This window comes from Diaphorina citri, unplaced genomic scaffold (assembly GCF_000475195.1).
Source record: "Diaphorina citri unplaced genomic scaffold, Diaci psyllid genome assembly version 1.1 scaffold1137, whole genome shotgun sequence".
NCBI lineage: Eukaryota > Metazoa > Arthropoda > Insecta > Hemiptera > Psyllidae > Diaphorina > Diaphorina citri.
Genome location: NW_007378566.1, coordinates 3,495 through 30,424, shown reverse-complemented (window position 1 = coordinate 30,424; position 26,930 = coordinate 3,495). Strand labels below are relative to the sequence as shown.

At 36.8% G+C, this 26,930-nt stretch overlaps 1 protein-coding gene and 1 long non-coding RNA gene across 4 annotated transcripts in view; one reads left to right on the top strand and one right to left on the bottom strand.

Moving 5' to 3' along the window:
• LOC103514416 overlaps positions 1–23,463 on the top strand; it is a 78,150-nt gene extending 54,687 nt beyond the window's left edge. Inside the window, exons 4-6 of the long non-coding RNA XR_003392933.1 lie at positions 4,582–4,700; positions 18,401–18,571; positions 23,363–23,463. This is a non-coding gene — a long non-coding RNA (uncharacterized LOC103514416). The remainder of the gene's footprint in view (positions 1–4,581; positions 4,701–18,400; positions 18,572–23,362) is intronic.
• LOC103514417 (ion transport peptide-like) overlaps positions 1–25,899 on the bottom strand; it is a 58,580-nt gene extending 32,681 nt beyond the window's left edge. The window contains exon 1 of one of the 3 annotated variants that reach the window (XM_026827392.1): positions 25,806–25,899. In XM_026827392.1, the coding sequence (XP_026683193.1) occupies positions 25,806–25,808 (3 nt within the window). In that variant the 5' untranslated portion in view covers positions 25,809–25,899. Of the gene's footprint in view, positions 1–1,766; positions 2,098–25,805 lie in introns of those variants that run through there. The other 2 variants (XM_026827391.1, XM_026827393.1) reach the window with 2 other exon arrangements.
• Positions 25,900–26,930: the final 1,031 nt, after the last annotated feature.

The window sequence follows — 26,930 nt, the reverse complement described above, 5'->3', positions numbered from 1 at the left end:
GGCTCCAGTTGAAGAGTTTACATGAGGACACTACTTGTTTTTGACAACAAAACTAGGCTCTTACGAATAGGTTTTACTTACGGGTTGAATTTTCCACTAAGAATAAGAAGCAATCGCACAAACCAGAACACGAAAAGGGAATGGTCTTCAAACAGACATGAACCATGAACTCTTGTAGACGAAATAAACACACAACAAAGACACTCAACATAGTATATTCAACCTAGCGAAAGTGATACACATTTGTTATGACAAGAGAAACGTATATCTTTTGTTTTAATTTCGAATAGAAGAGCACCCCAGTGACATGTAATATTAATAAATTTTAATTGTCCCAACGAGTGAAATATGTTTCCAAGCTAGACAGCTTGGTTTTGCCATTGCCGGGTTTCATTAAAACTAATAATGTCGTCGTTTTTTTCTTGTCGAAAAATAATAGGTTTCCATAAGTGTCTAGTAGAGTTATTGCTTGGACAGTTTTTGCTTGAATCCGAGAAAATTGAGCTGGGCGCACAGTTTCCATATTTTCGGAGTCATTTTCTACCATATTTTTAAAGAGTTCGCTATTGACCATTGCTTTGCTAAAATTATTTTGGATTTCAAGTTGGTGTGTCTACACTTTTTGGAGAATGTCTCAGTTTTTAATTAATAAATTGAAATAAATGGACATCATTAAGAAGAAACCCCTTATGGGTGGTTCTTTTCTGGTTAATCCTGTCCAAATGTTCATGTCTACACCCTGTATAATAAATCAAAGTAGATACACACCCATTAAAATTATTTAATTACTTGAAATTTCATCAGAATTCATAAAAAATAATTGAAATACTCTTGAGAAAAAAGGGGAAAAATGTCAATCCTAAAGCAATATTATGAGACCAAGTTATAAACGTAGTATTGGTAATTGGTAGTAATTAGTAATAGGTAGGCAGGTACGTCACAAAAACTTTTATAATGTTAAATGTAAAATGCCAGGATAATGTAAACCTGCGTAGCTTTGTGCGTATAACAGATTTTTTTTTAAATTCATTTTATTTAATATACCTTATTTATACTGTCGGCTAAGACTAAAAAGTCCCATTATGCCAACAGTTTAAACAGGTTGTAATTAAGCCCAAATTAGGAGATTTCGTTCGATTATCAGTTTCCCCTTAATCTGAAGTAGGTAGGCAAGTATTGAATTTATCGAAGAACGAGTTGTAATGTAATGGACATGCTAGTCGGCAACTGATTGTAATTAAGCCCAAATTAGGAGATTTCGTTCGATTATCAGTTTCCCCTTAATCTGAAGTAGGTAGGCAAGTATTGAATTTATCGAAAAACGAGTTGTAATGTAATGGACATGCTAGTCGGCAACTGGCAACTTGGTTCTGTGGATAGATCTACTGTGGAGGGCATCAAGTTATTCAGGTCGTGACTGTGGATGATGCAACTATATTTCTAAAATTGTAAGCAGGCGTTTTGTGACATCCTTACCAAAATGAGACCAAGCCTCTTGTTGCTTATAAATAGTTCACTCTGATTTCGGTAAAATTTAGCAAATGGATATGATGATAATTATTACAAAGACGATATCATAAACAAGATCTTAACGGCAGTAGGTACAAGTAAATGGAAGCAAATTCAGTTTCTCTAGACAAAATAATTTAAAAAGAAGAAGAAGAAGAAGAAGAAGAAAAAAAAAAACGGCATGCATTTGATACAAACCAGATTTGTTGAAAAAGTTGAAAGTGAGGTATAAAAAACAAAGATAAAATTTTACTTACTTTTGTATAAAAGACTAGATGTATAAATTGAGGCTTCCTTACAATTAAAATCACAGAAATGCACTTAAAATTAAAAATACGAAATAACAATTAGAGGATGTAAAATTGATTAACAACTATACAGAAAACGATGCACAGTAAAATAAATGCAAATGTTAAAGTCACAGAAATTCAGGTATGATAAGTTATTAAATGCCAATTTTTGCTAAGCAAAAGCGCGCCAAAAAACAATTACTACTATTTTATTATGTAATAATTGTAGTTACTCAGTATAAATATAAACTTAAACATTTTGACCAATAGTTTTTCTTTAAAAAAGTGAATTTTGAATGTTTATTTATTTTATTTAATATACCTTATTTATACTGTCGGCTAAGACTAAAAAGTCCCATTATGCCAACAGTTTAAACAGACCTCATTTATTTACATCAATTGTGTACAGTACAAACATAAGATTGTGCGCCTGAGGTTCTAAGTTCGAGTCCCGCCATGATTTTGCTCAAGGGTTTCCTTTAATTTTGGGGTAGCTTTGAAAGAATGAAAGAGCTTCACCTATTTAGTACTTCAGAAGATATTTTCAACTAGCTGATAGTCGTATATATTTTTCAAAGATCAAAAACGTTTGCAAACAATGCTGCTCTCCATAGTATTGATCAATTGTGTACAGTACAAACATAAGATTGTGCGCCTGAGGTTCTAAGTTCGAGTCCCGCCATGATTTTGCTCAAGGGTTTCCTTTATTTTTGGGGTAGCTTTGAAAGAACTATTCACCTATTTAGTACTTCAGAAGATATTTGCAACTAGCTGATAGTCGTATATATTTTTCAAAGATCAAAAACGTCGTTGAAAAAGAATGCTGCTCTCTATAGTATTAGGACCTTCCTTGAATCATTTGCAAGAACTATTCACCTATTTAGTACTTCAGAAGATATTTGCAACTAGCTGATAGTCGTATATATTTTTCAAAGATCAAAAACGTTTGCAAAGAATGCTGCTCTCCATATTATTAGGACCTTCCTTGAATCCATTTGTATTCGGATCATTCCTATACATATTTTCCTAGAAGTCACACACTTTGGCGGTACAAAGAACGACCCTTTGGTTGGAATTTGTATTCGGATCATTCCTATACATATTTTCCTAGAAGTCACACACTTTGGCGGTACAAAGAACGACCATTTGGTTGGATAATGATTGTTGAACTATTAGTTTTATTGCTTATTCAATAACTTGTCACGCGTGCTGGTTTGGATCTTTCTTTCAATTCTATTCATAACCACATTTTCTTGGAAAAATGTCTATTTTTAGTCGACAAAAACTTTTCCATAGTCATCGATCATAATATTATGATCTTGGTATTTAGTAAGTGGTCTTTAGGCGTCTATTTTTAGCTCGGCTGGTGATTTCCGCAAGATTTGAATTTCTAATTGTTTTAATTGCAGATAAGTGCTGTTAGATTGTTCAACGATTACCTCATTCAACATAATCATTTTATCTCGAACAGCTAGAATCTTCTCATTTCTTTTAGTTTGACACATAAGACCTCAGAATCCCATGAATCAACTTTTTTTTCCACCCGGAAAAATTATTGGTAAATTGATTGTTCTTTCTATCTCTGAGTTGTCTCGATGTCCTCTAAATTAAAAAAAAAAAAAAAAAATCAAGTTCAAAATAAAAGGTTTCGAAGTATTAGTGGAACAGATTAGCCGAACGTTGTTAGTGTTTTTGATTTCTGTTCAGATGGTTGTGATCTGTATCCTGCAACTGGATTTTAGAATTTGGAAGACGGAACTCGAATTTTATTTTATTAATAATGTTCAACTTGAAAATACACGTCAAATTTAATAACGAAAAAATGCAAAGAAAATAAAATTTACAATTTCAATTAATTCCGAAATGATGCTGACACGAATTACAATGTATTTTGAACCGATTCCAAAAAAATTAACGATGTCTTTCTTTATATCTATTAATTTATATGAATTAGGTTTCTTATGTCTTCTTTTCTTTACTATTTCCACGACACTTTGGTTCACTCTTGTAATTTTCCTTGTTTTTAGGTAAAAGCACTTAATCACTCTTCTTAAAAAAATATTTCCAACTCTTTGTAAATTTAAACTTGAGTTTTGTAGTGGGAAATACGGCTCGAAATATTTTTTTCCTTCACAATTTGAAATTATTAAATTTGTATTTATTTATACAATTTTTCTATTATTTTATGTCGAAATTTAACGTTAATAAATAAATAATAGATGAGTACTTAAACTTTACCAGTAAAATACTCTTTGAACTTTGATGAATATTTTGATTTAATGCTCAAATTACTTTTAAAATTATTTATCACTCAATTTTTTGCTGTCGTAGTAAATTAATATTTTAATAAAATTAACTCTTTTATATTTTTTATCGAGAACGCTTGTTGAGAGATGTTGAATACTTTGTGTAATACAACTAATTTAATACTGAACGTTGAGTGTTGAACAATCATAATACTGATACCATGTACTCCCTCTATACCTACATATCTTTATACCTCTCCTCCTTACTCTTTATTGTATTGTTTAATGTTCTTATTTCTTAACAATAAATAAACACATCATAGGGAACCATTTGATTTTGGATCAACATGAGAGGGAGGACAAGTGAAGAGAATTTCAGATTTGCTGCATTCTTCATCTTTTTATTATTTCCTTTTTTAGCCTTTTCTAATGAAAATGAATAGGTTGGAGGGAGCTACTAATACAAGACCGTAGTCCTTTCATTTCGTACTTGGACATTCTTACAGTTTATCTACTCTACTATTGCAATGTTTCAGATTCTGGCATGAAGCTCGTAAAGATCTTTGTCCATTAGTCAGCCATTGTTAAAGGTCTATAGCTCTGATTGTAAGCTCCAAAATCCAAATTACTTCAGCATATTTCGTACGCGCTACAGGTATGTAGGTATACTTTTTAAGTAGAATAATTGATTATCAAGAGGCTTTTAGTAAAAATATTCCTGAATGTACCTAATCCTAAAGGCTCTCAGTGAAAGAAATGATGGAAGGAAAAGCTCATTCAGGAGAAAGACCCTTGCAACTTCGAGAAGAAACAAATGCAATTTCCTACGGTTCTTATCAAATCTTTAGATGGGCAGTTTAGATTTTAGTCAATTCATTACCTTAATTACAAGAGTTAATAATTGCCATTAATTATTAATGAGAGTGTGCCATTAATTTATTTATAAATGTCTGATAAAAATCAGCCATCTAATTAGGTAGCTATGAATAATTGCCATTAATTATTAATGACAGTGTGCCATTAATTTATTTATAAATGTCTGATAAAAATCAGCCATCTAATTAGGTAGCTATTGGGTTGGTGGTCATTATAAATAGCCGGTCGATGCAAGGCAAACAAACCTTTTCATTCAATGGAAGCTTTATCAGATGGGGGTCAGGAAATATTTTACGGTTCATGCTGGTTCTACAATGTTTACAGGTCTGGAAAACACATGGTATTTGACTCTGACGAGCAAATATTTGAATCTGATAAACAAATAGTCAAAAATATCAAGATTATTCTAAGCTATGATCTCATAGATGAAAATGAAAGCTTATCAAACTCAAAGTACCTGCTTTTTGAGGCCTATTACATCAAGTGAGCTTGTGCGTAAACTAGAGTTGTGAACGTATGCGATCCCACACATACCGTACTTTGCTCGACAGTAAACACGCATTCTTTTCGATGATGTTAGTACCTATATGAAAAATGTATAAGATTGAACCGAGTTCTATTGACATGAGGGATCAGGCCCTCCCGTGGAAAGAACTATTTACATACAACATTCTTTTGTAATATTATGTAATGACACTAATGACATTATATTAAGAAAGCAAAACCTTTAAAAACATTGCATAACCATTATAATATTTTGCTGTAACTTCAAAATATTGCGAAATTCAAAGTGGAAAAGTTGTAAAGTTACTTTGACAAAATATTACCAAAGCAAAACCTTTAAAAACATTGCTTAACGTCGGTGAGTTACGGTGACGTCAAAATATTGCAAAATGTTAAGTGTAAAAGTTGTAAAGTAGCTTTCAGGAAAGGGCCAAAGAGGTCTACATCCGAAGTCTAGATAATGGTCAGTGGTCATTCTGTAAGCCCACCGTTTACTGAGACACTAGGGTAATTGTTAGTGCTCGTAGACACCGAAGCGAATACAATAGTCCGTCCCTTATACCTTTTTATTACTATTGTAATAATAAAGGAAGGACGGACTAAAAACAAAAGAGTCGTTTTCATAGACGTACATATGTATGATTTTTATTGCTGTTTTGTGTCGTTTGGGGTCTCTTGTGTGACTATATCTTTACCTTAATAGGTTCTACTTGCTCCGAATTTTGAATTCAGTTGTAAGCTTGGCACAGATATGTGAGGACTCGATTCGCAACTTAATTTTTGCTGGTGCATTCCTCAGTTGTTGATGCTATTCAACAAGTTACGAAATACTACCACAAACAGTTCCAACATATTGCCAATAAATTTGTGTTGTCAATAAATCCCACACCCTACATTGTTTGGCCCTGTTTCGCTATTTTAATTGCATTACTTGAGCGGAATGGAATTTTGTTTGATTGATTTCCAGTTTGATTATGAACCTACAACAATTTCACACGACACTCGTTGCATATCGTACATCAAACGAACTAGCGATGAGGGCACATTTGAAAAATTGCACAGATGGCTAAGAAGAGTAGACAACATTGACAAAAATTGCAGCGTTTATTAATACTTTTTAGAGACATATTCAGTATTTATATTTATTTATTAATACAAGCTGAGCTGTACGAAGTTATGAACTACTAGAAAACTCAACACGCGTACCTTGGATGATATGGAGAACATAAGCGGCACTGCACAGTTGAAACTTCAAACTGGAATCGGCACAACTGAAGCGGCTTCAAATAGTTCAAATTCAAAAGGGCTGCTGAAATGACTCTGAAAGCTCTGAACTTGAGAGAACACCTTTGAAACGTATTTAAATTGGAAGTAGACTCACCGAAACGGACTCAAACTGAAAAAAAAAGACACCACTAAAATGTTCTCTAACCGAATTATTAACAACGTGGGAAATCAGCTGGTTCCTTAGATACACTAGATTAGGGACCGTTTCAACGATTTCGTTCACACACTTCCCGGTTTCTACGGCATTATGGATCTAACGTGGAATCGTTTCACACGCGCGACCACCGATGTATGCAGCACAATGAGTCATGTCGGCATCAGTTCGACCATTTTATCAAACCCGACCATTCTGCCAGGACGCCGGGAAGTCGCGAACCAGATTCAGCTCCAGGGGATCCTCAGGGTTTGGTAACAAAGCCGGGGATTTTTCGCCAACCGCTCCTGCCAGCCCTACTCCCCGGACAGGGTCAACCACATATTGAGGTCACGGAGATCAAAATCCAGCGGAGTTCCCTGCTGAAAATATTCCATTGATAAAATAAGGCAACTGGTTTACTCTGTTCTCATAAAAAATGCATCATGCAACTCTTCCATTACATCTCAGAAACAATAATTTATTAATGACCCGTCATTACATTATGTTTCGTTAACCCTTTGCGATCTGGGTTGATCCGGAACAGAGGAGTTGCAAGTTTTACTTGAAATATTTGCAAATGAACAGACGAGGCGATTCTTTTTATTGAACACCAGTCAGTAGACAGATCTCAGAATCAATACAATTCGTTTGTCAATGATTATTTTCCTGTATACTGACGATAAACATCTAATTAATTTTCCATATGTGTTTTCCTTGCAGTGGGTGGACAGCTGAATAGATGGCAGTATCCACGTTGTATCCCATGCACTCACGTCATGTCTGGAGATCAGGGTTAAATGATTGTGCATGGGAATTCCACTAGTCAGACGGTTCAGATCGGCTTTGTTCCACCATGAGCGTCTGTGTCTGAGGTCTTGTGAAACCGCGTTATATGAACACTGATCCAATTTCGGATTTTTGTGTTCAAAGAATTCGACTCATCATCAGTGTGTTCGCATTCGCAGCCGTTTTCAGAGAATTTGTGAGGTCTTTTGCAACTTCGGCTTCAATTTGGATTATTTGGAACTGTCTATGTTTTTTAAATATTGAACATTCCTAGAATTTGATAGAAGCTGGTATTTTTTTATTGCATTCGCATTCGCAGCCGTTTTCAGAGAATTTGTGAGGTCTTTTGCAACTTCGGCTTCAATTTGGATTATTTGGAACTGTCTATGTTTTTAAATATTGAACATTCCTAGAATTTGATAGAAGCTGGTATTTTTTTATTGCTATAAAAATGGCCAATTTACTTTGACCATTATGATTTCAGACTCGAGTACTGAAATTGAAGTTTTAACAATAAATAGTTTGTGATCTCATCGTTTATGTCATTCCAAGAACACATGTGGCGATATGGTCGGGATATAGCTTGGTCTATGGAAATTGGAAGCAACCCGTGGGTTAAGTTTATGTTTATTTGATATCAATTGGAGATGGAAGAACAATAAACATTTATAACAATACATTTTCCATCACTATTTAGCGCGGAAGCGCCTATCCATTGAGGGTATTTTGCTATTGAGCAAAATTTTGAATGAGGGTTTTAATAGCAATAAAGCTTTGAGGAAAATTGAAAAGCAAATCACTTGCTTTGGTGCACAACTTCCACTGACTTCATATGCCACCCGGTTTTCTAATGTTTGTAACCAATCAACTGATCCCACTTTTAATCTTAGCTTTAAATCTAATCCAATCTAGAAAAAAAAAGATTATATCTTGCAGCTCCAACATTTGGTGAAGCAGGAAGATATCATGTATGCAATTGTGTTGCAAGCTATATACAAGTGTCCAGTGGTCATTTTGCATGTCATAAAAACGTAATTAAAAGATTTAACCACACCGTGTCGGAAAGGGAACATAGTCATAAATCAAACGGCAGCAAGTTAGTCATAACCTGTATGTAATGATTTTGATACGAGATCGGGACAGGTGATCTAGTTTACTTTCAGATGGATTGAACATCTAGTCGGAGAGACAGCGGTCGTGCTGTGCATCGACAAGTCAATTAAGGAACTGATTAATCAATGCTTTCATTATGGAAGCATCTGAAATTATTTTCGATAGAGTATCCTTTTGTTTGATGGTCATCCAAAAGACATAACAAAGATCTCCAGTTTCAAATCAAGAGCATTGCAGTTTTCTAAAAATTGCTTCAAAGAATCACAATTTGTTAAACTGTCAGCAAAATTATTTCATTAATCATGTCCAAACATCTGTCAGAAACTTTCTTTTACAAAAGCTTATGGACCATTGAACCGAAGTAATGGAAGCAGTCAACACAACTTTCAATGCTGAAATGAACCCTTTCAAATTCACCAGACAAACACCGTCTTATTAATGTGTAAATTTATTTGTGTTCATGTCAACTTAACTTAACCTGTATTTAAGTGAAATGGTAAATAGAACATACTTTTGCAATGCTGCTTTTACCATTTGTTCCTACAAATTGTTTATGATTATCTCCAGTCATTTTTACAGTACCTAAGTATAAATGTTTATTTAGACTGTCGAGGTTATTCCTACAATATATTATGTATTTCTTCTAAATACGAGTATTTTCAGATTCACTACAATAAGGGTCTTATTCCACGGACAATTCGGCATTCCCTACTCCTCACTCTTCATTCTGAAAGAAATATTATAATCACCATTTGCCAATGTTTTCTGCGCGAGGAGAAGAAGTAAAAGATACAGAATTACAGAGTCGTTCTCGTTCGTGGAACAGGCCCCACTGGATCTTATTACGATTACGAGTTCCTTTGGTATTTATACAAAATTGCTCAAATTTTTTTGTTAATTGTTTGTAGATTTGTTTGTATTTTTTTCTGTGTACATAGGGCATACCGCATTACATCACATTTAATGACTTAATTTATTACAGTTAGATGTAAAGTAACTTGTTGGACTCAAGGCTGTTTAAATACGAGTTCCTTTGGTATTTATACAAAATTGCTCAAATTTTTTTGTTAATTGTTTGTAGATTTGTTTGTATTTTTTTCTGTGTACATATGGCATACCGCATTACATCACATTTAATGACTTAATTTATTACAGTTAGATGTAAAGTAACTTGCTGGACTCAAGGTTGTTTTACCGCCAAGAGGAAAACTTGAAAAAACTTTACATTTGACCGAGAAAAACCGGGTTCCATCAGAATAAATGGAAAACCTTGACAAAGAGTTTGATTTTTCAAATATGGGTGGAGCTGGAGAATGTTGTCCTTTTTCAATTTCAATTAATTCTTGTCCAATTTCAAATTTGAATGAACATTTTGAGATTTTAGACATTCCGTGCTTTAGTACCTCTCTATTTCTTTTCATTGGCATCATTGTAATCTCTAGCCATGTTTAAATGGTTCGTCCTGAACCGCAGTCAACCATCGCATCGTGAGGACTTGTGCTTGTTCTTCTCGGACGGACGGAGATGGGTCCACACCGGTGTTGTTTACTTCACCGCCCAGCCGTCCTCTCTTAATTTTTTGTGTAGCATCTTGTTCACACTGCAGGCAACATTGTTGGTTAACACGTTCTTCAGAGACTCATAGACCGAACTTATTAAGTTAATTTTTGGCGAACTTTAGTCATGACACATATCACTGAAAAACGGGCGGTGCGCTCATATTAGTAAGGTAAAAGAACAACGTCTTCACTTGACTAGTAACTTTGGAAACTGTAAGTAATTTTATTTTACAAGAGGTAAACAATTATAAAATTAAAAAACCTACAGGAGCCGACATGTTTCGTCATCTCCAGTTTCCAAAGTTACTAGTCAAGTGAAGACGTTGTTCTTTTACCTTACTAATATTTTTTAGCCTTTTCCAATGAAAATGAATAGATTGGAGGGAGCTACTAATACAAGACCCCTAGCGATGAGGGCACATTTGAAAAATTGCACAGATGGCTAAGAAGAGTAGACAACATTGACAAAAATTGCAGCGTTTATTAATACTTAAGTATTAGAGACATATTCAGTATTTATATTTATTTATTAAATACAAGCTGAGCTGTACGAAGTTATGAACTACTAGAAAACTCAACACGCGTACCTTGGATGATATGGAGAACATTGGCGGCACTGCACAGTTGAAACTTCAAACTGTAATCGGCACAACTGAAGTGGCTTCAAATAATTCAAAAGGGCTGCTGAAATGACTCTGAAAGTTCTGAACTTGAGAGAACACCTTTGAAACGTATTTAAATTGGAAATAGACTCACCGAAACGGACTCAAACTGAAAAAAGACACCACTAAAATGTTCTCTAACCGAACTATTAACAACGTGGAATCGAAGTTGTTTGATATCAAGATAATTTTGTGTGTTTCTTTCTAGATCCGAACCAAATTCTATTACGTTGTTGAAAATACGTTTGCAGTGTTGTGAGGTCCGTTTTCGTGATAAAGTTTGTATACCTGCTCCCAACATTTTACATTTGAACGTGTTCCTATTCCTCGTAGTTGTTGCATACAACATCCATGTTTTTATTCGTGATGTTTTCATAATCATTAGGTTGAGGTGTGTTACTTTTTTCTATCTCTTTTATCAATGTTATTGCATATAGTTTTGTATGTATACGAGGTCTCTCGTAATACGAAGGCACCTCCGTATCTTCTCTTGGTTACTAGAACATTTTGTGCCCAAATTAGCAATATAGGTGAACGAGCTGGGAACAGGCTCTTAGGAGCAGTGCACACTGAAGAAACGCGTTTTATCTGTCAGTGCACATTATACAATGAGTTCATGGAACTCGGTTTCACCAGTGTGCACTGCTCTGTGTTAACCTCAAGTACGGGTTTCGTGAAACGCGTTTCACTAGTGTGCATCGCGCCCTAAGCTGTGTCCACAATAGTCAACGGCTGTCAATCGATGTCGACTGAAAACGCACACTGCCTTGACAGCATAGATTCACCTCGTCGATTGACGGCCGTCGACTATGTGTGGACATAGCTTCAGACTTACTAATACGTAGAGTACATAGACGTCTACAAGTCTCGTCCCGTAAGAGCAAAAGATAAGCAAAATTCCAGAAGACTGAGTCATCATAAAACATAAAGTCCGTGGCATATCAAAGCTCACAGCTGGAGGCTGCTTGTAATTAATTAATATCTAATGAAGTCTTTAGCGGAATTTAGGTGAGTTCTGCTGATCATTATCGTTGTTGGCAAAAGAAAGTTTCGTCGTGAGCTCGCGCTTTGCTTTCTCCGAGATTTGAAATTTATGATAGTGGCATTAGTGGCATGACAGAGGTACATTGCAGTATGTAAGCGCTTCTCTTATTACACTATTTTTTAATTCTCTTATCTTTTCGACTGAAATCCACAGTATGGGGATTTGGGGATGTGTCATCTTTAAATTCCAGATTTGCAAAAAGCTATGAAATACTCGAGGCTCAACTTAAAATCATCGATGAAAGCTTGGATTCCTGTTTTGATCATGTTAACCGTCAAATCTCCACATCGTTGCTGCTTTTAACGAAAGCCTCCACCTTTACCGCAGTTATTGGTCGGTGCTCAAAGGCTATGCAAGAAGGAATCAACTTGATTTTGATGCTTGATGACTTCCGACTTTGAATGGTTCAGCATGGTTCATCCACTACCGTCACTTCACAAGTGGGAGAGACATACATCGGCCTTCATAATTCTCTCAATGAGATCTCAACTTCATGGTTTTAAATAACTAAATCTAGTTGGTTTCAGATATCATCGTCATTAGGAATTGGATATGTGAAATGTTAAATGAACTTCTGAGCGTGGAAGTGAGATATTTTTGATTTATGGCCTCAGAGTAGACCAACAAAGTGCATTTTAATTAAACTTGCAAAGATGTACTTCCAGGCAAACTTTGGGAGGGTAACAAAAAAGAGAATTACAAATTAAAAAGACGTCCGCTTCCTAGAACATATAATTTTATTGCTATAAAAATGGCCAATTTACTTTGACCATTATGATTTCAGACTCGAGTACTGAAATTGAAGTTTTAACAATAAATAGTTTGTGATCTCATCGTTTATGTCATTCCAAGAACACATGTGGCGATATGGTCGGGATATAGCTTGGTCTATGGAAATTGGAAGCAACCCGTGGGTTAAGTTTATGTTTATTTGATATCAATTGGAGATGGAAGAACAATAAACATTTATAACAATACATTTTATGTAAAAGTAGGTATTTCAATGACCTTATGTGAACGTGTTACCCTGCGTGATATAATCTTTTAATGAAAGATTTCGATTTCCTCATCAATGATTTAGAAATCTCTGATGGTTAGTTTTCAAATTTTACATTTAAATAAGTTTTGAGCGATATACCTATCCCCAAGTTAATTTCCTGATGAAAATACAACTGAATTCTGATATGAATTAAAATAGCAAACATTTTCCTCCATTTTGGTCCTTTGCCGTTTTCCATTTTGCAGAGTCCACTGAAAGTTGATTAGATGTCTTTGGAAAAGCTCCTCATTTTCAACATGATATTGTTGTATTTTACTACTTTAATGTATTTCTAGAGAGGAAATATCGATCAAATTTTCCCATTTCATTTTACAAAATCTAAACTCTGATATTCCCATCTTGGAACTTGGAACAAAGTTCATACCTACTAATAATGTACGAGTTCCCAGTTCATTTGAATATGTTAACCTGCTAATAGTTATGACTAGAAGTGAGTCATACAGCCCTAGGCTAAATACACTACGAGTAATGCCACACTTCAGACTAAAATCTAAATCTGTCTGAAAGTGAAGTGTGCTCAACTACTGAGGTAACTAAACCTACATGAGATACTACGAGATAGTTTATTGCTTAAAATATACACACATTTTCCTCAACACTGCCAAGCACTGTCAGTAGATACTTCAGATGACAATGTCTCCTGCAAAATTTGTGCTGATTTTTTTCATCCACTTCACATGACAATGTCTATTTGCGTGTGAATTTGTGCTGATTTTTTGTAGCACTTTTTTTATTTTATTGACACGTTTGTCAAGTTCTTTTCTAGAATGTGTGTGTATAATGTAGGATACGTGTGTGATACCTCGTTACTTTTATTAATTTAGATTGTAAGTGTGGTCTCCCATGAGGAATATCAATTTAGGACTGTTTATTTCTTAGAACGTTCCGGTCACCTTCAAGATTGTTTTCTTAACGCTTAACGGAAAACCATTTTGTTCCAAATGTTGAAATCTGATTGATTGCTGTCTATCTAATTATCCAGTGTTGTTTTTAAAATGAGCACATAGTGGGTATTATACGAGCATCGAGGAGAGGATTAGGCTCGATTTTCCGAATTGAGCCAAATTTTTTGGTCCTTTACTTACTTTGTTTCGGTGCAGTCAGTCTCGAGAAAACACTAGACACTTGTCTTACAACTTGTGAGAGATTGGTCATTACTAGTGTACAGTAGTAGAAACTTATGCCAAGGCAGGTGATAGTCATGCTGTGATTGTGATACCCATTGAGAGAAGTGACATGCTCCTGAGCTTAAAACACACGGTCATAAATTTTCTACTTACCTACCCAATCTACCGGTTGTTTTGCTGAGAACGGTTTGAGTTTGAGCCGTCTTAGATCGGAGAATAGATGCGGGTTCCAACGGCGAGACATATTGTGTGTGGTATGATGTGAAGAACGTTTCAATTTAGAAGTGGATTCAATTATTGATGATAGGTAGACTAAGAATATTGGAAATTGTACTACCCAAATATGATGGATCAAAGAGATATGGAATGTATCTATGTGATATATAAAATATGTTTCTTATCATTTGTCTCACATATCAGCAAATCTATCTGTAGTATAATTGACTATTTTTTATTTTATGGTTGAATCTAATGGGAACGCAAAAAAATTAACATAAGTGTCATTTGTCGTATTTCGAGCCTTCTTGCGAACATCGTCATGCATATGTTCTCATTAAAATTGATAATCAACTGCCAAGCTTGGGTCAATTCATGCGTGCTATTAACACGACCAAGTGTCTGTTTGACAGAAGTTCAAATCTGAAACCCATTGGCTCAAAATCCTCTCTTATGTTCAGTTACAAAGAGATCCCAAAATCAGACCTATATGGAGGCCCACTAACCAGTGCGATAGATTCGTAGTAGCTTAACCCATCCTTTAGGGCTGTTTGCCCCTACGACTCGGAGTGGACTTTTTGTGTATGAAGTTAACCAGTGAAGGTAAGTCCTATATTGAACTTGAGTCTGGTTTCGGCTTGGTTCGTGGCCCCAACCATTAAGTAACTATATCTAGGTAGGCACTCCCTTACTCATATTATTGTATTTATTACTATTGTAATATTGTACCTACTGTTAAAAATATGAATAAATAAAGCACTATTAATACTAATACTAATATGAATCAATTCAGTAGGCAGCCCAAGTATAAAATGTTCATTTATTTATAATTATTATTTTAATTGTTTAATTATTAAGGAAAATAATTATGGTTAAGGTATGCTTATAAAATCTTACCTTGAATTGTGATGGAAATTCCAAAATTAACTCTATTTATAACTCAACTCGTGTATAATGATCTGGGATTAATTAAAATACTCTTAAGCATGAACAATTAAACACTATTAAGCTCAAATTCAAAATTGTAAAATACTAGTGCTCAATTTTCTAAGGCAGTGAATGAAAACAATAAAATTAGGATTAAACCTTCCTAGGAAAACCTGAAGTAATACAGGGTTATTATTCCAAGGAAGATAACTTTTAATCTTGATAAGTTATTTGGTTTTTATTTCAATATCTACAGCTAATTGAAAGGATATGTGACCAAATGCTCTTTCGTTTACTGACAGCTATCAAATGAGAACCTCCAGAAACTGTGTCCACCTCATTAGATGTCTCTTAATCACGAGTACACAAATAGAACTGTTTCGCATATTCGTCCCACGGAGATTGATTCCCGTTAGAACACGCAAGATGACGTACGAAAGTTTTCTTTATTGAAAGTCAGCTGTCATTTTTATCACTGATGAGGACCATGGCCGTCAAATTCAATGGTAACCAGTCTTATTCTAACGGTACATGCGATGCTAAACGTGGGAAGAAAACCTTAGAACAAAGAACTCTTGAACTTTTGATTGATGCAATTGCAGAACACAATATGGTGGGCAGGAATTTTACAAACTTACAAGTCAACAGGGTAGAGACAAATGATGACAATCTCATCAAGGAATTTAAAACATTTTACACAAATTTCATTATGCATCATTTGAAAAACAGATTATCTTTTCGACTGAAATCCACAGTATGGGGATTTGGGGATGTGTCATCTTTAAATTCCAGATTTGCAAAAAGCTATGAAATACTCGAAGCTCAACTTAAAATCATCGATGAAGGCTTGGATTCCTGTTTTGATCATGTCCTATGATCTGATTTAAGTGACCGATGTAATACGCTGAGCGACTGAGCGTACAATGTAGCAATGTACTCCCCGCCGTATCTATACACTATACACATGTATTGTGTTCTTCTAGGAAAACGCGCCCTAGTGATACGACACTTCAGTTTTATTTCGTCTTTTTTTTGCTTTTTCAGAAATTGTCATTGCAGCACAAGGAAACGTGGATTTCATTGATCACTTTTCAACTCCAGATTTAACACATTCAAATGCATATCAAAGAATAAGAGCGCCGATCTCCTGCCTTGGTTATAAATCATCTTCAAGTCAACTAGACAATTCCCATGCGAATTAACTCAAGGTACGATCTTATAGCTGTCTCTTAGATTGTAGATTGTAGTTGTTGTCTCTTAGATTGTAGAGGTTAGCTCTCATCCTGACAATACAATTATCATCGTAATCTTGATTTTGGTACTCCCAACAACAAATCGGCAACTCGAAATGATCAGCAAAATGGGTGATCTTCAGTTTTCACCAAAGTAGCTTTCGCTGTCATTGAAATTTCTTATACCCGCCATCCACGCTTTGACCGTCAGTGACGGAAAAAGCTTCAGTCCGCGGTCTCTCAGACGGTCTGACAGATCTAGGTCTGTCAGACCGTCTAATTTTGAGTGGCTGGCACAATAATTATGTAGATTCTCCTGTTGATCGCTCTTTACTGAAGGCTCAACAAATCCTTTTTTTTCTATTTAGGCGCTTTAACACTCTTGTGTCGTTCGAGCCGTCCCCTGTTTACCTAGATCTTAGTATATAGTGGCTTGTTGTTGTCTCTTAGATTGTAGATTGTAGTTGTTGTCTCTTAGATTGTAGAGGTTAGCTCTCATCCTGACAATACAATTATCATTGTAATCTTGATTTTGGTACTACCAACAACAAATCGGCAACTCGAAATGATCAGCAAAATGGGTGATCTTCAGTTTTCAACAAAGTAGCTTTCGCTGTCATTGAACTTTCTTATACCCACCATCCACGCTTTGACCGTCAGTGACGGAAAAAGCTTCAGTCCGCGGTCTCTCAGACGGTCTGACAGATCTAGGTCTGTCAGACCGTCTAATTTTGAGTGGCTGGCACAATATGTAGATTCTCCTGTTGATCGCTCTTTACTGAAGGCTCAACAAATCCTTTTTTTTCTAGTTCTAGGCGCTTTAACACTCTTGTGTCGTTCGCGCCGTCCCCTGTTTACCTAGATCTTAGTATATAGTCCAATGGCCTTCAGGTACATTAAGGCCGAATCGATTTTGGCAGGGTTGTTATCGAGGGCTGGTGGTGAGGGGAGGGAGGAGCGTATTTGTAGATGTGTGTGGCAATTAAATATATGGTCCACGGTTAGGGTATCACCGCACCCGCAGGTGGGTCGAGGGTCTCTTTTGAAAACAAATCCTTGAAGTGTCGTCACTAGCGAGGTTTTCATCTCGAAGAGTTCCCATAGTCTGGTTACTCTTGGGTCAATGGTAGCCATTCTATTTATAGCTTATCTTCGATGCAAATCAATAATATATGGTCCACGGTTAGGGTATCACCGCACCCGCAGGTGGGTCGAGGGTCTCTTTTGAAAACAAATCCTTGAAGTGTCGTCACTAACGAGGTTTTCATCTTGAAGAGTTCCCATAGTCTGGTTACTCTTGGGTCATTGGTAGCCATTCTATTTATAGCTTATCTTCGATGCAAATCAAATCCTAAATCTCTCTCGCCGCGGGATCTGTACATATGCTGACCGCTGTAATGAGCTTGGCCTTGAACGTTACATCACCGCAGACTGCACTTGTAATTTGGACAAGTGTACTGCTCGGTGCGGTGTAGTTCATGATGCCTACGGGGTGTTATGCGAACATGGAAAGCGACCGTACACCCAACCGATAATCGTGTTTGATACACTAAACCTCCAGGACACTCCAGGTCTTTCTAACAAGTGTTCAAAAACTTGAACCCGATTATAAAAACGACGAGACGTGACGACGGTAAAAGCAGGATCACGGGTTATTTAAGCCCTATATCACTATGATCTGATTTGAGTGACCGATGTAATACGCTGAGCGTATAATGTACTGCCCGCCGTATCTATACACATGTATTGTGTTCTTCTAGGAAAACGCGCCCTAGTGATACGACACTTCAGTTTTATTTCGTCTTTTTTTTTTTTGCTTTTTCAGAAATTGTCATTGCAGCACAAGGAAACGTGGATTTCATTGATCACTTGTCAACTCCAGACTTAACACATTCAAATGCGAAATGCATATCAAAGAATAAGAGCGCCGATCTCCTGCCTTGGTTATAAATCATCTTCAAGTCAACTAGACAACTCCCATTAGAATTAACTCAAGGTACGAGTATGACCCTGTATTACATAATTTTCAAGAAATTCAATTTTCACTGACGTAAACCTCACACACATGAAACAAATCATTCTTATGAAGGCAAGTAAAACCCCGGCTCATGTCCATCATGCTAATCAGGGGAGTTGTGACGTCACAAAAATGAGTAATTATCTGCGGAACAATATCGTGAGATTCAGAGGTATGTTAAACATACCATATGTCCGATACGTAATGTTTGTGACCAGTTAAGATGAGTGCTAAATTGGCGCATTCCGCGAAGGAATTCTTTACAATATGCCATTAGAGGTAAGTTTATAGTTAGATTGCACATTTTTCTGCCTTTTATAATGCTAACTGAGCGAAGGTGTTGTTGGTAATAGTGAATGGCAAATTCCTATAGAAAGATGGGTATCTTCAAATACCTACCTTGTGGAATGTTGTGTCCTCGTAAACAGTGAAATTTTGTTGAGAAAGTGAAATATTTGTATTCAATTTTTTCTCCAAAGTTGTGTGCAACATGACAGGGACGTACTCAACGGAACAAAGAACCATAAACAGCATATCGTCGAAGAACTCAACTCCAAAAACGATTTTGCTGTAACTCTTTCATCGGTCATTACGTTATAAACCGCGCACAAGAAACTGAAATGCTTTTTATCGTTATTTCGTTTGTTTGTTACGTTTTTGTTATAGCAGGCTTTCTTTGGCATTAGAATTGGGGCCTTGTTTGACACTGAGGAATGAAACAGTATATTTTCACTCGTTGATCCTGCGTAGCCGCCCCTGGTACGAGATTTCTTTGAACAACCAGAATGACGCTGTTGGGACAAAATGTCTGAGGTGTCTCATTGATATGGGCCGGACATTACCACTTTGTCCTCCAACTATTTGCCAACTTGGATAACAAGCCAAGTAAAAGCATACGAACTGGTGGCCGAACAATACTGGATGCATAAAAAGTTCGTGTACTGTGTCATCGTTTGCAGATCCAAATGTGGAAGCTGTATTAGAAGACAAGCTAAAGATACACATCAAAGGTTACAAATTTCAATAATAGTAAGGTATAGTGGAATAAATATACCTTTGACAAGGCCATCAATGCCTGCATACATACTAAGATCACCTGAGATCAGTCCTCCAAGGAGAGAATAAACGACACCTCAAGAAGCAGAAACCCTCTGCTCCCAGAAGAATAAAATGACTAAGTATAGCAATTTATAGTGCACGTCAAAAGAAAGACCTTTTGCGTTGTTGGTGACATTGATAAATTGACATCTTTTGAGGCAAATTAAGATCACCTGAGATCAGTCCTCCAAGGAGAGAATAAACGACACCTCAAGAAGCAGAAACCCTCTGCTCCCAGAAGAATAAAATGACCAAGTATTGCAATTTATAGTGCACGTCAAAAGAAAGACCTTTTGCGTTGTTGGTGACATTGATAAATTGACATCTTTTGAGGCAAACGGCCTGGTTGACACGGACTTATTCCTTTTACGCCACACACTGTTTCTTTTAAACCACATTTTGTTCCTTTTACGCCACACAGTTTTGGCGTGAAATCGCCATCTGGTTAATCCCACGAATATCGGACGATCTGCCTAACCCTGTAACATGGATTTAACGATTAAATCAAGCGATGTTTTCTTCAACTCGTCCATCACGCCAGTCTACCCAGGTGGCTTGATTATACTCAGGACATTTCCATCAGCAATAAAAACATCCACAAGTTCTTCCCAAGTTCCGCCTGACCATTAGATCTGTTTGTCACTTGCATTATACGAGCGATGTTTTCTTCAACTCGTCCATCACGCCAGTCTACCCAGGTGGCTTGATTATACTCAGGACATTTCCATCAGCAATAAAAACATTCACAAGTTCTTCCCAAGTTCCGCCTGACCATTAGATCTGTTTGTCACTTGCATTATACTTCTATGTTATGTAAATAGCGTCATCGTTCTACATGTACAAGCCGGAATTATGTCAATCAGGAACTTTGTCATAAGGAACTCTTCGAATTCTATCGATCTTGGAGTTTTTTTTTCCGAACAAAAATACCAACAAGTTCCGTATATCCTCTCGTTGTGAGGTATATCCTTTCAATAATGTGAGGAAACTTATGCCAAGGCAGGTGATAGTCATGCTGTGATTGTGATACCCATTGAGAAGTGACATGCTCTGAGCTTAACACACGGTCATAAATTTTCTACTTACCTACCAATCTACGGTTGTTTCTGAAACGGTTTGGTTTGAAGCGTTCTTAGATCGGAGAATAATGCATGGGTTCAAAACCACAAAACATATTTAGGATGTGAAAAAAATCAATTTAGAAGTACATTTCTAGAATATTGATGAGCTACTAAGAAAATTGGAATTGTACTATTGTCGTACAACTCAATATTGGTTTCTTATTCAAATTCGTCTCAAATCAGCCATTTAAAACCTATCTGTGAAAAGTGACATCAAATTTCATGTTTTGAATTTAAATTTCCCAAACGGGAACAAAAAAATCTTTCTAAAAACAAAGCTGACATCATTTTGTTCTCAAAGAATTTTCGAGCTTCTTGCGAACATCGTCATCGCATTATGTTACTCATTAAATTGATATTCAAACTGCAAGCTTTGGTCAATTCGGTGCTATTAACACGCCTATACTGGGTTTTGAAGAAGTTCTAATCTGAACCCATTGGACTCAAATACCTCTCTTATGTTCATTACAAAGGATCCCAAAAATCAGCCTATGGGCACCACTACCAGTGCAGATAGATTCGTAGTAGCTTAACCCATCCTTTAGGGCTGTTTGCCCCTACGACTCGGAGTGGACTTTTTGTGTATGAAGTTAACCAGTGAAGGTAAGTCCTATATTGAACTTGAGTCTGGTTTCGGCTTGGTTCGTGGCCCCAACCATTAAGTAACTATATCTAGGTAGGCACTCCCTTACTCATATTATTGTATTTATTACTAAAAAAAATTTTAACATAAAATAAAAAAAAAAAAAAAAAAAAAAAAAAAAAAAAAAAATCAGTAAAACATCAAAACTCTGTTCCGTGTTGATTTATGCCGGGCGTCTCTTCAAACTATTGACGTAGGTTTTTTTTTTTTTAAGAGGTTTGACAGAGGGAACTGTAACTGCTATGGTCTTATCGTCCCGAAATCGAAGAGAGAAGGAAGACAGGATAGGAGAAAGCCAGCCGTTCCGAGAACGAACATTACCCCATCAGGATAAAATCCGCCCCGGGCGGGAATCGAACCCGTGGCCTAGCGCTTACAAGGCAGACGCACTACCAACTAAGCTAACTAGGCTGGCATTATCCCACTATCCCACAATACAAGAGGAACTAGTAGGATCCTCTTAGTGTGGGTAGTAAGGCAACTGAAGAATAGCGAAAAAGAGAATGAATGAGATAAAAAAACAGAAAGAGTGAAAAACCTAGTATTTTTTTAAAGCACATTTCGGTATTGACTTTTTTAATTAAATTATTACTGGGATTTAATCTCTTTCTTTTTATCATTGTCTAAGATTCTCTGTACTAAATGTATATATTTTGCCAATAAAGAAATTACATTACATTACATTACAATTACATTAGAACCATTAAAGTTCTGTAATAGATGGCGATATGCCTACATTAGGAATCACGGTTACTGTAGGCACTAGTAGTACTATGTAAGTACATATCTCGAAGGTTGGGTACTTCATTTCCAATAGGTTCGATACAGAGATATCATGTTATGAATTCCTCTACAGTCTACATTTACTACATTCTCTACAATATTGCTGAATTCATGGAGTCGCCAATAAGTACATATCTCGAAGGTTGGGTACTTCATTTCCAATAGGTTCGATACAGAGATATCATGTTATGAATTCCTCTACAGTCTACATTGACTACATTCTCTACAATATTGCTGAATTCATGGAGTCGCCATGCAGTCTAAGATCGATTCTGATTTTAGGGTGGATCACACAGACCTATTTTGATTTTAGGGCGGATATCGGACTTGCAAAATGTTGCAAGTTCGAGATTATAGTGGCCACTTCTTGCAGGTGCAGAGGAGTTGCATATGTTTGAAAGTTCACGATCTCAATTCGTTAATGATTGGTTCATGATTATGATTCTTCAATGCATTTAGTCCATGTAAAACCTGAACTTTCAAACTAGATTAAACCGATATTGAAATATTAATCTTCGAAAATTCCATCCACCTGTATGATTATTTTGCACATGCAATTCAAGCGAATTTTCAGGTCGCATTTCAACCGCTTCATTGAGATATATTCACTTTGGATTCACCCAGGATCAAGTTCCCACCCATAATTATTTTAATGGGTCTGTGCGTTATATGCCGGTGTTCATACACAGGTATACGCTTCACGTGTTCAGCTTATGCTAAATGAACACCTTGAGCCTCGGATTGGAAGTCCTATAAGAACAGTATATTGTTGAGATAATTAAATCTAACATGTTTCAAATTGTGATGGTTTAACATGTAATTATGGACAGCGGCTCAGGCCAGAGATTAGGGGGTTATTAATGTGCATTGTGGGTTGCGTCTACGATTATTTGCTCCACGAATTTTTCTGTCATCTGCCTCCTGAGTATTAGTTATGTCCAGGATTATCTTGATTGCTATTGCATGTTTTTATTGACCTTATGTAAACATCGCTGGCGTCCAGGAACATACCAGTTCAGTTGAACAAAATGCGCTTACATCTAACGCAATAGAAACTAACTGAATTTTTCTTGTAATCCAGCCATTACTCCCAACCATAACCTCTGTGGGTACTTTCCTTTTCAGGAAGACCAATAATCAGTACACAGTGCTACACACACTCTTTCATCTCCCGAATCACTGAAAGTCCCTGGGCCCTGACCGATAGTGATGAATCATCAGATCTCGTTTAACATGTAATTATGGACAGCGGCTCAGGCCAGAGATTAGGGGGTTATTAATGTGCATTGTGGGTTGCGTCTACGATTATTTGCTTCACGAATTTTTCTGTCATCTGCCTCCTGAGTATTAGTTATGTCCAGGATTATCTTGGTTGCTATTGCATGTTTTTATTGACCTTATGTAAACATCGCTGGCGTCCAGGAACATACCAGTTCAGTTGAACAAAATGCGCTTACATCTACAAATCCAATAGAAACTAACTGAATTTTTCTTGTAATCCAGCCATTACTCCCAACCATAACCTCTGTGGGTAGTTTCCTTTTCGGGAAGACCAATAATCAGTACACAGTGCTACACACACTCTTTCATCTCCCGAATCACTGAAAGTTCCTGGCCCTGACCGATAGTGATGAATCATCAGATCTTACCGCAACCCGTCAACACGAAACCTGACTTTGGACGTCAAGAAGCCGAAGAAACAGAAGAAGAATAAGCAAAAGAAGCAGAAGAATCCAAAGCAGAAGAAGAGGAGGAAGCAGAAGAAGCGAAAAAAGAGGAAGGAGAAAAAGAAGCTGCAGAAGAATCAGGAGAAGAGGAAGCAGCAGAAGAAGAAGAAGAAGAAGAAGCAAAAAAAGATGAAGCCCAAACATAAGAAGAAGAAGAGGAGGAAGATGTATCTCCTTGATGGATGCCTCTGCAACTTTGTGAAGGTCCATATTGATAGCGATAGAAAATAACTTATACACTTGTTGTATCATGTGTATCATGTCCAGTGTCCACATTTAGGAAGCATTGTTGTACAACATTATCGTCCACCATTTCAACATAAGTTTGGACCCTACTTAAAGCAGCGTCCACACTTATGTCTAATTGTCCACACTAGGTAAATCCGCCCCGGGCGGGAATCGAACCCGCGGCCTAGCGCTTACAAGGCAGACGCACTACCAACTAAGCTAACTAGGCTGGCTTTGTGTAGGTTTTGTTGAAGAAGAGGAAAAACTTGGTTTTCCTGGGGCCCAATTTCGGCTCTGTGCCCGCATTCCTATTCAAGGTGCAATAATTAGACTCTTGATTACAAATGACTAGCGTCTTATAAGAGAGTAAGTAACTCTTAGTGCAATGAAAGATAAGTAAAGAACACAACAAATATGACCTACAAAATCAGTGAAAGTATGATCCGGTACACCCTGTATAAAGCTGTTTGGGCTTATTCTATAGATATGCCCATAATGAGGGTCCAAATTCATGAAATACATATTTTTTTCGAGCTCTCTATCTCCAGCCGTTAATGGGATATTACATATGACCACAAAACGGGGGGGTCAAATTCCACGAAATATTCTATTGTCGTCCAAGATACATAACTTACCCAAAATTTAGGTCAATCGGACCAGTGGAAGTGGCCCAAATTTTAGTTACAAGATTTGACCCAAACAAACAAACAAACAAACAAACAAACAAAATTACAAACAGAGATCTCAAGTTAAGTAAAACCATGTAAAAAATTCTGAAGATGGTCTTCAGACGTTCAGCCCTGCCACAAAATAAATACCCTATTCCCTAATTATTCATGGTGTTCGGGTATTCATAATTTTTCAGAGTTTCCAATAAAATCAAGTAGACTTTAACCAATTTAACATCCTAAAATTCTTGGTGCCAGCCTAGTTAGCTTAGTTGGTAGTGCGTCTTTTGTAAGCGCTAGGCCGCGGGTTCGATTCCCGCCCGGGGCGGATTTTATCCTGATGGGATAATGTTCGTTCTCGAGGCGGTAAGCGCTAGGCCGCGGGTTCGATTCCCGCCCGGGGCGGATTTTATCCTGGATAATGTTCGTTCTCGGAACGGCGCTAGACCCGGGTTCGATTCCCGCCCGGGGCGGATTTTATCCTGATGGGATAATGTTCGTTCTCGGAACGGCTGGCTTTCTGCGCGGGTTCGATTCCCGCCCGGGGCGGATTTTATCCTGATGGGATAATGTTCGTTCTCGGAACGGCTGGTCTCCTATCCTGTCTTCCTTCTCTCTTCGATTTCGGGACGATAAGACCATAGCAGTTACAGTTCCCTCTGTCAAACCTAAAAAAAAAAGAAAAAAAATTCTCAGCACAAAATATTATTTGGCACACACCATGCAATAAGAATTCATTGGCTTTTTCCTATCCTGTCTTCCTTCTCTCTTCGATTTCGGGACGATAAGACCATAGCAGTTACAATTCCCTCTGTCAAACCTCTTATAAAAAAATTCTTAGCACAAAATATTATTTGTCACACACCATGCAATAAGAATTCATAATCACAGTGATTCTTTAGGTTTCACAAGTGCAGACCGCCTTAGCGTATGGGACTGACTTACCATGGTATAAAATTCTGGAGATGTGTTCCACACAAGAGGATACTTAGCACTGAATGCCTCTCAATCCCTGAACAGACAGCATCCTTAATTGAAAGCTCTTATAAAACAAGAAGGCTGTAAAGTTTTCAATACGCAAGTTTTCTCATTCATTTTCTTATCAGCTTCTCTGCCTTGTTGAGAAATATCTTGATCACTTTACGGGGACACTTTTTTTAAGGGTTTGATACAGGAAACTGTAACTGCTAAGGTCTTATCGAAATCGAACAGAGAAGGAAGCCGTTCCGAGAACGAACAGGTTAAAGTCCGGCCCGGGCGGGAATCGTAACCGCGACCTAGCGCTTACAAGACAGACGCGCTACCAACCAAGCTAACTAGGCTGGCTGGAGGCATTACACAGGTATTATTTATTTTATTTGTCATTTATTTATTACATTTTTACTTAAAGCATATTAATAGCTATTGACGGTATTTCTAATTTCTAGGGTTAGAAAAGTCTAGAGCCTGAATTTCTTAGAAAGCTCTTCCTAGAAAAGGGTCCAGTGGGTATTTCGCAATTTGAATTTCCCCAAGTTAAATGAGAACCAACAATTGTGTTCTAGAATCTAGAACTGATGCTACTATATTCTAGAAAAATCATGGTTTGAATTCAATTAGGGGCATGGTGAATACATTCTCAATTGAAATGGAACAATAATGTCACACTTCTGGAAAACGGACATTTTCTGAGAAAAAAAGAATCCGTTTGTTTGGAAGGCATTAGTCATAATATGACCATTTTATATTCTAACGAAAAAACGATGAGTAATTACATTTAGTAGCAATTAATAGTAAATCTTCATTACTAGGAAACAATGAAAGCCAGCCGTTCCGAGAATGAACATTATCCGTGCAGGATAAAATCCGCCCCGCCCGGTAATCGAACCCGCCTGGACATCTCAATCCCGTCAGCTAAGCCAGAAAATTCTCCGAGCCTGTTCTAATTGGCTATGTCTCGAAAATCACAATAGTCATTGTGAGGCGCTTATTGTAAACAGTGACTATATAGCTCTGCAAACATGTAGAAGTGACGACAGCCATCATTGTAAACACTTAGGCCACTTTCAATTAAGTCTTGTCATATTAATT